This window comes from Protopterus annectens, chromosome 14.part0, assembly GCF_019279795.1.
Source record: "Protopterus annectens isolate FY-2018-M chromosome 14.part0, PAN1.0, whole genome shotgun sequence".
NCBI lineage: Eukaryota > Metazoa > Chordata > Ceratodontiformes > Protopteridae > Protopterus > Protopterus annectens.
In genome coordinates this window covers 879,421,713-879,439,538 of record NC_056748.1, presented here as the reverse complement: position 1 = coordinate 879,439,538, position 17,826 = coordinate 879,421,713, and the positions used below count along the sequence as shown (strand labels likewise).

At 38.7% G+C, this 17,826-nt stretch overlaps 1 protein-coding gene across 1 annotated transcript in view; it reads left to right on the top strand.

The window, feature by feature from the left end:
- The first annotated feature begins 613 nt into the window (after positions 1 to 613).
- The window catches only part of PLCE1 (phospholipase C epsilon 1), an 838,097-nt gene continuing 820,884 nt past the window's right edge, over positions 614 to 17,826 (top strand). Inside the window, exons 1-2 of the mRNA XM_044055634.1 lie at positions 614 to 733; positions 1,216 to 1,501. Of these exons, the coding sequence (XP_043911569.1) occupies positions 614 to 733; positions 1,216 to 1,501 (406 nt within the window). The remainder of the gene's footprint in view (positions 734 to 1,215; positions 1,502 to 17,826) is intronic.

The window sequence follows — 17,826 nt, the reverse complement described above, 5'->3', positions numbered from 1 at the left end:
CACGTCTGCATACATATACAGTAAACCTTTATTTAATTGCCATTAGGACTTTAATACGCTGAAAAAAAACATCTGTAATATTCTGTACATTTTACAGTGGTAATTTATTTAGTGCTGTTGTAATGTATTTGCATATTATGCAGGTACCTTATGTCCACTTTGAGGCTTGGGCTACCTTTTAAAGAAATAGTGTAAGACGGTCTTTCTGCTTTACACAGTGCTACTAATGGTCAAAGCATAGTATTCGTCTTCAGCAGGAGTTCAGCCATTGGTCATGAGGTTTTGATTGCCCCCCCCCCCCAGCATACAACCCACCTCTAAGGTACAGAGATGGTGACGTATACTACATCTTTTACTGTCTCTATAGACTGCAGATGCAGCACAGTATTTTTGCCATTCTGTCAAGCAGTTGCCATAGACCATATTGCTAGAATATATCATAGCCATGCATCTGTAGGGGCATTCTCAGCAGTAGGCTCTGGGGGAAACACTTGTTACAGACAAACAGTAACAGATTTCAAGAACTCATAGCTGCCATAGAACTTGAACTGGAATGAAGGGCTTTTGGCGGGGGGGTAACAACAGGAAGTAAAGGGTTCATCCTGACTCGAAGATGTCTGCCTGTGTTAGAAGCACATCACATGTATTTGCTTTAAAGGACTACAGGTGTTCAGAAAACCAAGTTCAAGTTTGCAGCGCCATGTTTTTCTGGCATTTGGGATTGTTTTCAAAGGTGAAGCAGATGACAACAGGTTTCACAGTTCATGCTGTATTGCTGTTTGCATCTTTGTACATCAGACATAAAAAAATGATTAATAATGTTAGCCACAATAACCTCGATGAATCCTTTCATTTGTAAAGATGGTTACATTTCTAACTCTTGCAACAGGTCTGAAATGCTAGTCACATACCTTAACTTCTTGTATCTTATTTTAGAGAAATAAAACAGTTAATTGTGCATTCATGAAATTACACAAATTATATGACTGCACAGACGTGAATAAGTGCTGTGAAATGCCTGAAGTATAACTGAACTCTTATTTTCAGTAAAGCCAGTAAAGTACAGTATTTTGAAAGTCTTTGCAGGAGCATTTACTTGCAAAGCATGCTGAAGTGACTGAAGTACATGACCGAGCACTGCTGACAGTTTTTTCAGCTTGCTGTACCTAATGCCTTCATCAGATTTAACATGCTCTGCTATGTTTTTCTTCACAGCTCTATAACACTCTGAGGAGGGAAGACACAGAAGAAGGGTCTGATGATCTGCTGCATCCTTCAAAAAAGCTTCTCGCCTCAGCAGTTACCTGCAGAAAAGAGGATGTTGGCTGTGCTATAAAACCTTGTGCATACAGGTCTGCTCCTAAATACTGCACAACGTTACACAGGACAATTATCTCCGACTATATCACTGGAGCTCTGCTCGATGCCACTGTATCTCTGGGGGCACGGAGTGGGTTAACAAACCTCCAAGGAGGCTCAGTTGGGAGAACAATGCTGAAAGGTAGGGACCCAACCTATTTGTCAGGAAGCAATGTTTTTTTCTTTATAAGCATGAAAGTGAAAAAGGTTTTAAGTTGTTTTCTTCTGATATAGCTTTGGCATAAGTAGAGATTTGTGTCCTAAATGTTGTCTTAGTCATGAATATTTGCACCCAAAGATAATATTACTACAGCTTGGCTTGCTTCAGAGGTAACCAGGTAGAAAACAATGTTTTAGCTTTTTAATACAAAATCATTTTATAGCACCTAGCAAAAAATATATAATAATTTTACTGGGAAGAAAATTATGTGGCTATAATAACAATAATTCTACCTTAAATTGCAGAATTGTTAAAGTATATTTCCAAGATTATTCTCCGTTATCTGTCATAACAGAAAAAAATAATTTGTCATTACTGCATTTTGTTTTAATGATACTCCTGTATTTGCAGTTCTGATGGTAACTTTTTAGACTAGAAAATCTTTTGTTTATTTGTATAAATCACTATATTATCTTGCATGCTGCATAGTGTTTTTCTAAGTCGGTAATGAGTATGGAACAGATCACCTATTGACTTTCCTGAGTTAAATTAGACTGTTGAAGAAACTGTAGTAATTACAGAGGAAATTGAATTTACTGCAACCAAGGAACCACAGTGACAAGCACAATCTTCAATGTTTACCTTCTCATATTGATTTTTGCTCATCATTTGAAAATGAATCATCCGGCTGGCTTGTAAAAAAACAGAGTCCTTGTAAATTAGCTTTATCCCTACTCCTTTCTAAGCACACTAAGCAAACATGTGACATGTTACCAAGAGGTCAGCCAAAACGTCCATTACCCAGGTCCTGTGAAAAATCCATACTTTCTTTTAAATTGCAAACACATTTTCATAATGTTAAATGGGTAAAGTTGCGATGCTGCAAACGACAAGGATAAGAGTTATGCAATGTTTAGTTTCATTTTAGTTATAGTTTTTGTGCACTTATTCACCTGTTGAATGATTTCTAGTTCCTGATTTATGTTCGAAGCAATGGACTGTGTGTGTGCACATATAATTATTTGCACTGTTTCGCCAGTGTAAATCTCTGGCAGGTTACAGGTCTTGCTGCTTAAACATTGTTTGTTTTACAAGTTGGCACCCAAGTGCCTGCTCCTCATCACTATGTAACGTCACTACCCAGTGAACTGTCATGGATGTTGATGGAAAAGTAATCAACATCATCATCATCATCATCATAAACTGGCCAACAAGAATTTCAAAAACTGATTAAACCCTAGCATAATACTGCATGATATTGCAATGCCTAAAAGTAGTAAGATGGATGTGTCTCTTATCTTTATACTTCAGTCCCACTTTAAAACTGGAATAATAATCTATAGTTTATGCTTTTTCGTGACATATTATTACACTTTGTGTGTGTGATGCATTCAGCTTCTTCTCATACCTTACAGCACACATGTGCAACATTAGCTCTGTTGTTCCTTAGCAGTGAAGTAATTGGAGGGAGTGCTGTAGTTATGCTGCTCCATAACATATTTACATATTTTCAGTTGTTCTATTCTGAACAGTAGCACACATGAGGGAAGCATGTCAAGATAATAAATGCTAATTAACACATAATATCAAGTTTCTTGTTTAAGCTATTTTTTTTATTATTCTTAAATAATAATAATAACACAATGTATCAGATAACCAGGAATCAAAAAAAGCAAAAAAAAAAAAACTACCACTCAAAAGAAGTATACAGATTAATGTTTTTTGCTGGCAATATTGAAGTTTACAAAAATTTAAAGAAAGTATATACACACACACACACACACACACACACACACACACACACACACACACACGTACGTTATTATTTCAAAGGAATTATAAGACTTGTATCATTCATTTTATTTTGCTTATTTTATTGTCAGATTCAATGCAAGTTATGTGCAGTGACATAGATTAAAAGCAGTGCTTTGAGGACCAAAATGTGGATAGCTACTAGTTAGTTATACTGTGTCACTACAGAAACAAACTTGTGTATGTTCAACTCACAAAGATTTATGCAAAAACTTATTCTGTGGAGAGGAGTTTCACCTTACCTGCTAATATGTGCACTTTTTTACATCAGCAAGACAACTGAGGGTGTGTAGCTGTGGGTGTTGAAACGCACCAAGAACTACAGAAAGTAGTATTTGTGCCAAAGGTCATGCAGTCTGGGTCATTGTCCTTTCTAAAGAAATGTGAAATTTAAACAGGTAAAAATGGTAGAAGCTTCATGATCTGTGATGAGACAAATGAAATTAAAGGCACTGAAAATGTTCCACTTACTAAATAAAATCTGAGTTATCTTATACGGATAAGTTTGGGATAAGGCTAACTGTACTCCCAGATGGAATTTTCCTATAAATGCCGGTAGAAGCAAATGAAAAGAAAATCAATTGTAGCACTCCCATTAGCAAACCCACCCCTTGTACACATTCATACTCTAATGGAAAGACCAGAGCTAGACTTACTGCAAATGTATTCTGTCTGTTTAACACCTGTATCAGCATCATGTGAAATCACACTAAAATATGTTCTGCAGTAACACAAATTCAGTAGAACCATTCTGGACAGAAAATATGTTTAAGGATAATCATCGATGAGGGCTTCAGATATTCAAACCATATCGTTTCCAGAATGCAAAGACATGTGATGAAGCTTTGTTAATGAGGTAACATTTTGCTGGGAATCATCTTGATAAACACACTAAATGTACTCGACTACTGTATTAGCTTCTTGGGTGAGATGGGTAGGTTAGAGTGAAGCATGGATTACAAAAGAAATGAAAATACGGCAGTCTAACCTGTTTGTAAAGCTATGAGCATGAACCCTCCAGTCCAGGACAGTGAGGCATAGCCTGTTCATTTCTTTCTGGGGGGGGGGGGGTGGGGGGTGAGCGGGTGACATGCACAGAAGTTTGGGCACCATGTAGATTCCTTGGTTATAGACTAGAGTTCACTAGAAGCACTTTGTTCTCAAGTAGGGCAGAGATGCTAAGGTGGCATGATGTACAAAAGTGGACCATATACCACTTTTATACATCTATTGCATACCACCTCCTTAGGATGCAGAAGGCATGCACATATTTTACACGTGGTCCGTGGCATTTTTAAGTGTGGTTTTTGATACTTCTCAGTTAGTACTGTCAGTTAGCCATGGGTAGTGTTTAAATCTTGACCTTATGTATATATATATATTTTTTTTTTTCTGGTGTAAAGCAATCCTTGGAATTGAAGTATAAGTAAGAGAGGATATCCATGAGACTGGAGCATGAATAAGGCAGGAACCAGATATGGTAAAGAAATTTACAAGAGTTAATGGGTATGTGAGGTTTGCTTTTTAAAGCAGCAGTCAAAAATGAAAAAAAAATGAAAGGTCTGAAAGGCAGTTTGGTAGAACTAGTACAGAAAGATATTAGTGGTAAGTGCTATCAGAAAGCAAATGAAGAACGGCTTTCTAAAGATAACAGATCAGGGTTTTGGGTGAATTGACAAAGCTGAAGAAGGTTATTAGGCAGAAGTTCTACATTGGTTTTATCTTCTAGTGAGGTTTTAACAATGGCCCAGTAAAAATCAGTGTCAGGGAGAAAAGTGAAAGTCACAGTGGTGGTTGCTTTGAGGTGTCTGTTATCAGTAAGAGAGGACCAGCACCACGCCTGACTCCTATATAGTTATTTCTTTGGTAAAAGAAATTGTCCTCTAAGCCGGGAGGAAGGAGGGCTTCATCTCTGAGCTTCATTTTTACTGCAGAGAAAATATCAGGTCTCCAAAGGTAACATAGTCTGCAAGAAATTCAGTTTTAATCTGAATGCAGTGGGCAACTTATAGGAAGGGATGATCAAAGGGACTGGTAAGGTAGTGAAGGTGTGGGTGGCTGAAGAAGGCTAAAGAATAAGTTCAGGATCTCTAGACTTAGAAAGCAGGGGATGAAAATGTACAGTTTTTGAAATTAAACAGTTGAGAATTTGCATTAAGATAAGAATTTTTCTAGTGAGGAGAATTGAAGAGTATTTATTTTCATGGAGAAGTAGAAATGATTTTATAATATTTAAAGAGTGTTTATATGGAAGGAGTGGGATGTGGAGCAAAGGGAAGTAAATGGAATGGAGGAGTAGCTGGTGATGGCCATGGTTATGAAGGAGAGTGATATGTCTCCAGATTTAAAGGGGGTATAAATATGGGGTTAATTTCCAGGGGCTGAGTGAAATGTGAAGGGATGAGAATAAGAGAAGCAGTCAGAGGAATGTTAACGTGTGGGATGGTGTAAAGAGTTTGGGAGACAAGGCTGTTGGAAGTGAAACGATGGGGAGTAGGGCAGGGGGAAAAGATAAAGGTTTTGTGAGAAGGATAAATGAGGATACAGAAGATCAGGGGCTGTAGATTAGATGTTACAGTGGGTAAGAAGGTGACTGTGCTGATAAAGAGGAGTGTTGCCCTTCTGCTGAGACCAATTAAAGCTCTTACCTTGGCTTACAAAAAAAGGATAACAGATGGAAAGAAACTGTCAGTGAATATTTAATGAGGCAAAATGACCTAGTACTGAATTTCCTGCCACCCAAATAAGACAACCAGACCAACCAAGTATCTACTACCTTCAATTTAGAATTATTATGAACTAGGTATGTAAATGGAAAACAGTAATTAATTTATAAAGCTGGCATTCAGGGAGGTATTTGCAATAATGCAAAATGCTTGCAATATGTAAATGTACAATCTAGGGGCATGACAGGGGTGTTAGCTTGCCTGCATTGTTCACAAAAGAGGAGTGGAAGAAGAATGTTTGAGTGTTTGAATAAAGCAATAGCTGTATTAGAACTGAAGGCTAAAGCAGGCAAAGAAAGAAAAATGTTAAGCAGGATTACTGTGGTAAATGTGAGAATATTTCTTAAATATTATGTGACACAGCATAAGCAACTTAAATGCTACAGAATTAATATGAAATAAGCTTTTATTTTAGAAAAAAAGGTTATGTTCAGTCCTTTGCCCTGGCTGTCAGTATAGTTTGCCTTACAAAGTCTTACTTTTCCAAAAAAATAGGGTACTCCTTTGGATGTTTAAAAAGGTGGCACCCCTAATGTGCTCACATTTTGGCATACCTCTGAGTTTCAGTAGATTTTTTATCTGTATGCTATTTATATGTTTTGATGCTCACATTGTGCTGCTGGGTAAAGCCCAGGGTAAAAAGTTCCTCAGGTAAACAAGTTACAGTGTGTGAGGTGAAAACCATAAAAAAGAATAATAAATATGCTTTCCTTATAAGTAGTGTATTTAGAAAGAGCTTTTCACTGGAGAAAAGAAACTTTTCATAAAATACGTCATCACCAGCCTACAGTTTTAACAGAATTAACTCATTCTGTCCAGTAAAGTTGTTTTGAGTATGCACCTTTAACTCTCAGTGAGCATGGCTTGAGTCTTTGAAAAATAACGTTATCACCTTACAGTGCAAATAAATATTAATATCTGTTAGCGTTCTCACCTCACAGCAAGAGGTTCTCCCGTTCGATTCTCGGCTGGAGCGCCTTCTGTGTGGAGTCTGCAGGATCTCCCCGCAGTCGAGTAACGTTAAAGATATGCAGGCAGGTAGGTGCGAGTGTGAATTGGTGTGCCTTTTTTGGAGGTTGGGCATCGGGCTGGCAACACGGCACCGTAAAAATCTACTGCCAATCAAGAGTGGACCGGAGTTCCGCTGTGGTGACCCCTAACCGGGAAAAGCCAAAAGTCATCTCTGGAACCGTGTTACTAGAAAACTGTAAATGGCAAACCATGCAGGATAAATTAGCCTTTACATTGATGGCATTCATTCAGTCTGATGTTTTAAACTGGATTTTATAAGACAAAATAAAGGCAGTGAATATTAATTTTGTTGTTGCCTTTCGGCTTTTCCCAGTTAGGGGTCGCCACAGCGGAACTCCGGTCCGCTAATGATTGGTAGTAGATTTTCACAAATGCCGAGGTGCCAGCTTGATGTTCAGCCTTCAACGAAGGCACATGTAATGTTGTATAAACCGGTTATGATATCTCAGTTACTGTTCAAGCAAGAGACATACTGCTAGAAGGATTTTCTTCTGTGAGCTTTCATATGAGGCTATGCAGTTCTGTGTGTGTTATCTGAATGTTGGGGTATTTAGAAAAATATGAAAGTCATTACACTACAATTTATTTATTGTATTTATGTACTTATGTATTTATTGACACTTGTTAACCGGGTAGTGTCCATCTGGGCCAGGAGCCCGTTTTCAGCAGAGACCCGGGGAGAAAAGCTCCACAAACTAATGATAAAAGTTAATAATACAAAAACTCCAGTAAGTAATCATAAGTAATACAGTACAAACAGTAAATTTAACAGTGTTTGTAACAATTTCAGTATGAAGTTAACAATGGTAGGCTATGAAATGTAACAAAATATTATGTAATGATGTGCAGTTAACAGAGAAAGTTGAAAGGTCAGGACATGAAAAACAAATTTAACAAAGAATCACATTGCTGATTACAGAACTATTAACCATTTCAGTACTTGAAAGGTCTACATGTGCTTGTGCCCAAGAAAAAGAACTCCAGTGGGGAGTCAGGAGGAAAAAGAGCTGGGTAGGGAGGTAGTAAGAGGGCTGGGGATTAACCGGGAGTAGTACAGGGGCAGATCCCGGTGGTTTTGAGATATTCTTTTATTTGTGTTTTAAAGGTAGAATAGTTGAAGCATACTTGTATGTGTTTGGGAAGGGCATTCCAGGCCTTGGCAATTTTGTTTGAAAAGAGGGAATTACCATGGTAGTTCTTTGACTGGGTTATTTTTAGCTGTAGTCTGCCTGAAGACCTAAGAGATCTGGTATTGAAATGAGTTTGGACCAGGGAGGAAAGGGCATGGCAGTGACTTGGGTTGTGAATGATTCTGTGGGTGAAGGTAAGTTGGTTTAATGTTATCAGGCTGGGGAGTTCTAGCCAGTCTAGTTGTTGGAGAACAGTACAATGATGAGTTTTATGGGGCTGGTTGCAGGCAATTTTGCTATTTTATTATAACAGGAATCTAGGTTGTTTAGTCGGCCTTGCGCAAGTTTGGAAAAATGTAAGAGCAGTAGACAAGGATGGTTAAAAGTTGAGATCTAGCTGTGGCTAGTCTGGCTTGTGTTAGGAAAGGTCTAGCCCTGTAAAGAGAGCCGAGTTTGGCATGGACTTTTTTCATTGTTTGGGAACTATGAAAATCAAATTTCAGCCTGCCATCTATAGTTACACCAAGGAGTTTGGTGTGATTTGTAGGCGCAATATTAGTACCATTTGTGGATTGAATATAGGGTGGAGGAGAGTGGGGCCTGGTAGGTTTGCTTGTGAAGTACATTAGCTTTGTCTTATTCGGGTTTAGGATGAGTTGTGGTTAGATAGATAAGACTCAATTTTTTGGAATGCTTTTTGAGTCCTATGTTGAAGTTCAGGGTGGCTGAGGGCAGAGCAGATAAGAGTTGCATCGTCTGTGTATTGTATAGTTGTTGACAGGAGGGTAGCAGTATTTAGATTATTGGTAAATATGATAAACAGGAGGGGTCCAAGTATGGACCCTTGGTGTACACCAATAGAGACTGACAACAGAGGAGAGAGAGTGTTCTCCTATTTGGTGGCCTATTAGATAGGTAGCTGAGAAACCATGTAAGTGCGAATGAGCTGAGATTCTGAGTGGCAAGTTTTGTTAACTAGGAGTTGATGAGAGAAGGTGTCAAATGCTTTTGACATGTCAAGGAAAATCGCTGAGACACTGTTCTTAAGGTGATGAATAGTGTCAGTAAAGGATATTAAAGTTGTGTTAGTACTATGTTTAGGTCTAAAACCGTGCTGGGTGTGGGGATAGTAGATTATTGGAGGAAAGGTGAGTTAGGAGTTGTTGGCGAATGCATTTTTCAAGTATTTTGGCTATGGGAGAGAAGAGGGCAATGGGTCGGTAGTTGGAAATATCAGTAGAGGGGCCTCCCCTGTGGAGGGGAATGATGTGAGAGATCTTCCAGAGGTGAGGTACATATTGCTCAGAGATAGAGCGATTCATTAAGATAGAACCAATAACAAATAAACAGTATACAAATAACATTCAATATCTCTTTAGCTGCATTGGACAGAGATCAAATATCAATACAATTTCGTTTGCCATCATGTATGCTTTAAAATCAAATCTTCTGATACCTTGTATGTAGCATGGCTTTGAAATTATTAATGCAAATATGAACAAGCAATATTTGATGCCTAAAGGTGTCAGTAGGGGTTAACTACAGAAATGCCTACAGGCACAGTCGGACATTTGTGACCACTCTGAGAAGTTGTCAGAATGATTATATATCATAAAATTAATGTATATGCAGAATAATTGCCATGATTGAATTATACTATCACTGTGGTGTATAAATTATAATGGAAAAATATGATGCAAGTATACCCAGTTTTGATTTAAGAGTTTTAAACCGTTATAATGCAGGAAGTAAGTATTAAGCAGACATATGCTTTGACTTACTTAGTAAAGCTGTATTTGAAAAGTGAAGGGTTTCTATTGTACCCTAACTGTGCATACAGTTAACATGGACTACTTACTGGATAGTAGTGACTTTTAGCATGGCCTTATGTGGCGCTTCTTATTTTTCTAGTAGTAATGTGATCCATTTTAGGGCAGTTGCCTTGATAGAAACAAAATCCTGATATAAATTTCCAGGTTTATGTTACTGGAGAATCTAATCTAAAGATGTTTATTATGGAAGAGAAACGCGGGCTAAGTAGTCATTTGTAGGCAAAGGATGCATATGTGAGTTTCGCCTTATTTGTATGTTCAGAGAGTTTCATATTCCTGAGGGAATTGCATTGATGTTCCCTCCTTAAAGACACAGTCACAAATGTTCAGGTTCTGTGGCAGAAGATGTTGGCTGGGATTCATGCAGATGTATGGCATTTCTGGGCAGAGCTTGCACAGCGGGTAGGACTGAGGAGCACTTGTGTGTAGATGTTTGCACTGAAAGGGCTCTAAATGAGCAGTGCAGCAAGTATGCAATCAGGCAGACCTATTAGTGAAACAAATATACAGAACTACAGGTCACACTCCACAGAAGGGCCACATGCCACATTGCGTGCACCTTGCAAGGCTTAGAAATGTGAACTCACAGACAGGAACACCTCAAAAGTAAAGCAGTATGTGTAGAGACTATACTGCAGATGTTAGTACATCCCTTGGCAGATGACATAAGGATCCCCATAAAGCCATATAACCTTACTGCATGTTCATCTGCAATGCAGTGATGTTCACTTGTGTAGAATCCTACCAGCTATAATAACGTGGAAGAAATACAATATAAGAAAGTAAGAAAAAGAGGAAAACAGCAAGTAGAAGGACAAAAAAGGACAACATATAGAACTGTACAGGATGGAAGAAAGACTGGGCATCATTTTTGGTGGGGATAGAGAACCATGTTTTGCTTTAATAAATAAAATGCGAAGGGGGTAGGGTGGATAGGTCAATATGCAGAGAGACAGAGCAGCACTGATAAATAGGAGTGTATGCATGCACGCTAGGATAGGAGACATGGGAGGGACAGAGGCAAAAAGAGGACAGAAAACTGGTGATGGATAGAGTTGGACAGTGCACAGAGTATGGTGAATGACCCAGGAGAAAGGGGAAATACCTGACTAATGATAGGGTAGGGTACAAGCCAAAGTATGCTTTCTGCTCACCCCAAGCTAGAGGGACATTACTGTGATCCATCATTAGATGATGGAATAGGCTAGCCCATGGTATGGACAAAATCTTTCCTTATGGTTTAATGGTTAGGTCAGCCCTATGAGCAAATCTGCTGTCCATCTTAGCCATACACTTTCCTACAGCTGTCTCCTTCATAGCCTCTACCACATGCTGCAGCTGTGTAAATTCGGGTCTATATTAAATCAGCAAATGCTTAAAAAAGTGAACCCTGATTTATCTACCCCATACAAAGCGAAAGCTTACAATCCTGAACACTTAGAACAGTGATTTTTTTCCCAGGGGAAAAAAAATCGCTGTTCCAAAAAAGAAAAAAAAAACTTTAAAACATTACATAAAGTGGGGGGCTGTGCCCCCCACATCCCCCCTACTTAAATATACCAACTCCAAGATTGCACTACAGTGATGAAAGCGGCAAAATAACAAAGGTGGCCACGTTCTTTCCCATGGAAAGAATTTGCTTATATACCGTTTCAGTATTTTGCCGTTTCGTGCTTTCAAGTTCAATCAAGGCGCATTTGAAAGAATGCGTCTTCGATCATATAATAGGGAACCGCAAATTCAGGTAGTAATGCTGAGCTACCTCTTGTCAGTAAAGGACCAGGACCTTCTTCTGGTGAGGCACTCTTAGCATCATCAGTCTCACCTTTCTCAGCAAAAGCCTTAGTTGGGTGCATTACAGCTGAGGTGCCTGCTGAATCTAGTATCAGAATCTGCCACAAGGAGAAGTGTATCATAATGGAATCCATCCTGACAATGGATGGAATATGTTTAAACCACAGATCAGCATTTATAATTAGAACTAACCACTTCTGGCCACTAGCCTTTCCTACCTCATATACTATTATCATCTCATTCTTCTAATGCTGAAAAAGAAAGATCACAGCAGGGAGCTGTGACAGGTGTAAGATAAAATGCCAAAACAAAAAATACAAGTCACAGTCATATACATATGTCCCATTAGCTACAGGAAAGGCAGCAGACAGGTATATGGTCCCTGTGCATAAGTTAAGATACTTGTACACAAAAATATTCTAGTTTCAAAGTGGAGCATACCAGACAGTATATAGGCACACTGGGATGGTACAGCACAACCCACCCCATAACAGGTCCCTGCAGAAAACCCACATTAAATGTAGCTGGTATTGAAGCTCCACCCAGCAACCAACACAAATTTCCAAAGCTGAGCTTGACAAATAGTAGCCAGTATTAAGAAAAAATGCCAGACGTAGAACAGCAGGTAGCCTGGTAGAGATATTTATCGCCAAAGTATTTACTTCAGGTTTCTCTCATTACCACTATCTCATGTTCATAATAGTTGATCGAAGTATGGAATTATTCATCTAATTGCAGATACTCCTACAATTCGTATGAGCACTTTTGTAGTCCTTTTTCCGTGGTAAAGATGAAATGTTTTTTTTTTTTTGTTTTTAAGGAAAGATGAATTGTAGCTACACTAGAGTGAAACCATATGATATCAAAAGTTGTGGTCTTGGTTGGCTTCAGGTGGTACATCTGACAAGTAGGATAAACTGATTAACTGAATGCAGTGGCAAATGCTTGAAAATAAAGACAGTCTTGTCCTTTTTCTAAGTCTGTTGCTAAGCAGACTGTGAGGGGTGGTAACTGTGAAGCCATCTTTAAATTGGTTGTTATGGAAAGGATAGATGATCTCATCAGAGCTGGAATTTTAGTATGTAAGAGCAAGAGTTCCTGTTTTCCAGAAATAAATATAGTAAAGTGTAATTCAGTATAAAGTTGTGAGAATTCCTTTCATGTTAACATATGGAAAAGGGATACCTATTGTGTAAAGCAGTAAAAGAGAACAATTTTGTGAGGAAAAACAAGTCAATGAAAGTAATAATTTTAATGGCTGACATTACAAGTTTAAAGCAGAGTGATATATTGAGTGAAGGGAAGATGAAATTACAGAGTAGCAAACAAATATAAGGTGGTTGATAATATGGCTTCAGACTCAAGAGATGAGCATCAGTGTCTCATGTCCAGACCAAAGAAAGAATCAAAAGAAAATGTTAATTGATGTAATCTGAGATGGAGAAAAATATGCAGAAAAAGGAGTGGAGGAAGGCAGAAGGAAGGCGGTCAGTGTGCTGCTGAAATAATAGAAAGTAAAATCATGCTATGGTGAATTAAAAATCATGAACAGCTGCAGTCTCGAAGGGTGTTCATTTGAGAAAAGGAATTTACCCCGGGTGAAAAAGAGTGATTCCATGCTGCATTGTTGTACTTGTAGAGATGATCCTGAAGTTCTGAAAGGAAGATTTGTTTAAGAACAGAGAAATCACTCTAGTTTCTACAGTTTGGTCCCAAAAGAGAAGAAAAATACTCATAGTTCAGTGCCATACTACAACAGTTAGTGCTACATAATCGGGTGCTACATTACTTACAAGAGATTAGGAAATGCCTTTCAGATTAGTAGCAGAAAATGTATGTTACAGTTGCTTTGTTATCAGTGATGGAATAATGCTATCAGATCAAGAGAAAAAGCCTGAGCATTTTTAAAGTGCAGTGAAGTGAATCTGAGAAGGAGTTCATTGTAGGTAGGCCTTTGCAGTGCTGTCTAGATTGATAGAGCAAGGTTTGCTTTTTAGTTAGCATGGCAGTCAAACCCCATAGATGAATACAATAAGGCTGCTATACCTCATGATTGTTTACCCCCTTTTTCAGTGAATATGCAAACATACTTCTGACCTTGGATATTTTGTCTGTACCTCAGCCAAAAGGCTACCAAATGATGTCAACAGTGTGTCAGGTGCAAAGTCAGATTGGAAGAGTTCCATCGCATAAGTGGCATAAATGGTCTGGATTACATCCCTTATTTTCAGACAGATAAATACCCAGAGAAATTAAAGAAAGGCCAGTTATTTCACTGCAGTGAAAAGCGAAAAAAAATGGAAAGAGCAGTAAACAGTAACATAATCCAGGTTTGTGGAAAGAAACTTACTGCTACATGAGCTCTGTTAGTCCTGGGTACAGCTAATTTGGAACGGTACTTCCTTAGATTAGAATGCTTTGTCAGGTATATAAGCACAGGTGAACACAAAGATTTACTGTCAAACAGAAATCAGTCAGTGTTTGTTTTTTGGAAGTGAATCAAATTAACCTTTTGTTTTAGAAGTCAGAAAAGTAGTCTGTTGCTAGGTGAAAACAACAACAAAGATAATCAGGAACAATAGAAACGGAAAGAAATAGTGATGCACAATTTGTGACAGTTGGTGCGCACGCCTAATGTGTCACAGTTCTTCCCTTGGATCACCGTGTGCATGTTGTTCTAAATATGAACGATAAACATAAAAAATTAAAATCAGTACAAGTATTACATTACCTTCAGGAAAAGTGCTAGACAAGTGAACAGTGAAATCTGTTTTTAAAAAAGAATCTGAAAAAGTATATAGCACATACCTAATCCATCTGTTTTCAAATCAGCACAGGCCATTATAAACCAGGGCTTAGAAAATCACAGCTTATTCCAAGAGAGTATATTCAAAACTAAATTCATGTCCCCAGTTGGAGCTATGGAAATGTTTGTGGTTTAAAATGCAGTAGCTTCTATTTGCTTTTGCAACCTTCTAAGGGTACTGGTGGTAAGCATATTCTTTTTCATGTTTGACCTATACCCATGCAGGAGACATGAAATACATATGTAAAGGTTTAAATACAGTGCAAGTCAGTCATATCAGGAAGACGTTTACAGTTGTTGCTTTGTGACAGAAGAGACAGCAGAGACATACAGAGACTAGGAATGTAGTACTTTTATCCTCTTCCATTTCATAGTCTGGAGCATATCTGTGGTGACAGAGTATTTAAGTGTAGCTCATACTTGTAGGCCATAATGAGAATTATAGAAATCCAGGTATAGAATACATCATATTCGGCGTCAGAGCAGAGCATTAGCTGAAACATTTAATTAGAGCCTCTAGATGTAGACGTTTACACAGACAGACAGGCTTTTGGTACTCTGTTGGAAAAACAGACCACTCTACAAAGTAGCTAGCAGGAATTTATCTGGGAGGAACACTTTTTCTTGTGTTATTAAATAATCCCTCAAGCTACATTCAAAGGCAGTATGTGAAATTGTATTGGTTGTAGAAGACACAGGGAGTTTCACAGAATGGAGCCCCACTGAGAGACAATTCTGTAGATAGGCATCAGTCACATAAAGTCTTGGTGCTTTCACATTGCACAGCACAGATGGCCCTAATTTCTGGGCTTCTTTTAGTTTTTTGCCATTTTCTTTGCAAAAATCACAACTTTCATCTTAGCAATTTGTAAAGGGCTTGCACTCATCCAGTATGAGTCAGTCCAGAAATAAGAATAAGTAATCCATATTGTGAGGGAGGCAGTATATTTCTACAAACACACACACACACACACACACACACACACACACACACACACACACACACACACGCACACACACACGGCTACTTGCAGACAGTTAAGACAGACAGTATAAAGTATGATTTCAAGTTAGTAATCTGAAAAGTCAGGTTCCAAATAATGCAGACCTTTAAGGAGGTTAACAGTAATCATACAGAATATTATGTCCATAATGTAGCAGAAAGTATTCTAAGAAGTAAGCCAACATGGGACTGGAGAAAAGAGATTCTGCTGATAGGAATTACTGCAATTAGGGATGTAGACAATAGGGAAAAGGGGGTTGGAATTTATTGGAGAAAACTGGCAAAGGAACCAAGGTATTGGGAGCAAATAACTAGAGAGGGGAAGGTAACAGAATGGGAAGAGGCCAAGAATTTATTTGGACTGCTGGTTAGAAATTACCTTCCCTGTTAAGCACTGATATAAGTGTGTAGCCAAAGAGAATGAAATATGGTGGTCCTAAACAAAAGACCAACACTGGAAGAGTTTTTAGTGGAATCTAGAACAGAAACTGCCATTAAAAAAGGAATAATCAGTAGAGCATATAAAATACTGCATGATAACTATCAGAATCAATAAGGGATGTTAGAAAGGATTGGGAAGAGAGACTAGATGAGCAATTCACAAAGAAATAATGGGAGGATATGTTTGTCTCCCAAATATGCAACAAAATCTACAAGATTTAGGATTTTTGCTTGGAAATGTAGACTCCAAAGATTTTTTCATCAGGTGGATAACAAATGTTGGAGGTGTGACGGCAGGGTTGCCAGATTTCCAGCCCCCCCAGATAGGGACAAAAAAAAAAAAAAAAAAGAAGGTCTCTCACGGCAAGTGAAGACCAAAAAAAAAAAGGTCTTTAATGAACACAGTTCCATTTTAAAGAACAGTAGCTCAGTAGCTCTGCACTAAACACGGAGCTTCTCGTGTTTAATGCATTGCAGTTCCGCATTCAACACAAGTAGCTCCATGTTTAGCAATTTTTGATTGGCCCATATACCGGCATATGGGCCAATCAAAAATCGCTAAACACGGAGCTTCTCGTGTTTAATGCGGAACACAAGAAGCTCCGTGTTTAGCAATTTTTGATTGGCCCGTATGGCAGGTATACGGGACAGTCAAAAAAAAAAAAAAAAATCAAACAAAGCGGAGGCTGGCCGGGATTTAAACCGGCAGGGCGGGACTCGGGATCAGGCTGCTGATCTCGGGACAGTCCCGCCCAAATAGGGACGTCTGGCAGCCCTGTGTGACGGGGAAGAAAGAGATAATTGGGAATATATTTTCTGGTAGTGTAATTTTATTTATTTATTTATTTATTTACATTTGTTGACCTGGAGAGTCCGACTGGACACAGGTCCGTTTTCAGTGGGGGCCCGGGGAGAAAAGCTCCACATTAAGTATTACTTACATTATACAGTTAAAAAAACATAGCATTTAAAATGTAGACATTGGTCCATCTGAAGACGTATGACTAGAATAAAACATAGTACAATTTTAAAATATGGTGACGTATGCTAAACATGGTTACAAATGTAGTTGAGATTCATCAGTGAACAATTGATACAATCTGTTTTTGAGGTACATAGCAGCCATTAGCAGTTGTTGCTACAAGAAGTTAGCACTGTGTGGTAGGTAGCTGGGAACATAAGTAGCCAAGCTTGCTAAGAGTAGGTTGTTTATAGGGGGCCGAGAGAGGTAGTGGGTGGGTGGAGTGGATGGTATTAGAGGGGGTAGTGGGTGGGTGGAGTGGATGGTATTAGAGGGGGGGTTGCAAGGGCATATCTGGCAAGTTTTTAAGTGTGATTTTAGTAAGGATTTGAAGTGGGTGGAAGAAGTTACAGAGGTAATTGAGAAAGGGAGGGAGTTCCAGAGTCTGGCTATAGTGCAGGAGAATAATGCTTCTCCAGCAGAGTTATTGGCTCTTGTGACCTGTAGGATGTTTTTGTGCCTGGATCTTAGTGGTCCCGTGGTTATGTAGGGTTGGAGTAGATTCTGGAGGGATGGGACTTTTAGTGGTTGGTTTATTAGTTTGTGGGCGAGTGCGAGTTGGTACCATTGAAGGAGGTGAGGGAGCTCTAGCCAGCCCAGTTCTGCTAGTGAGAGACAGTGGTGAGTACATTAGGAGGCCCCTGTGGTGATTTTTTTGTAGCAGGTTACTAGCTTATTTAGGTCGCATTGTCTGAGGTTAGTAAATATTG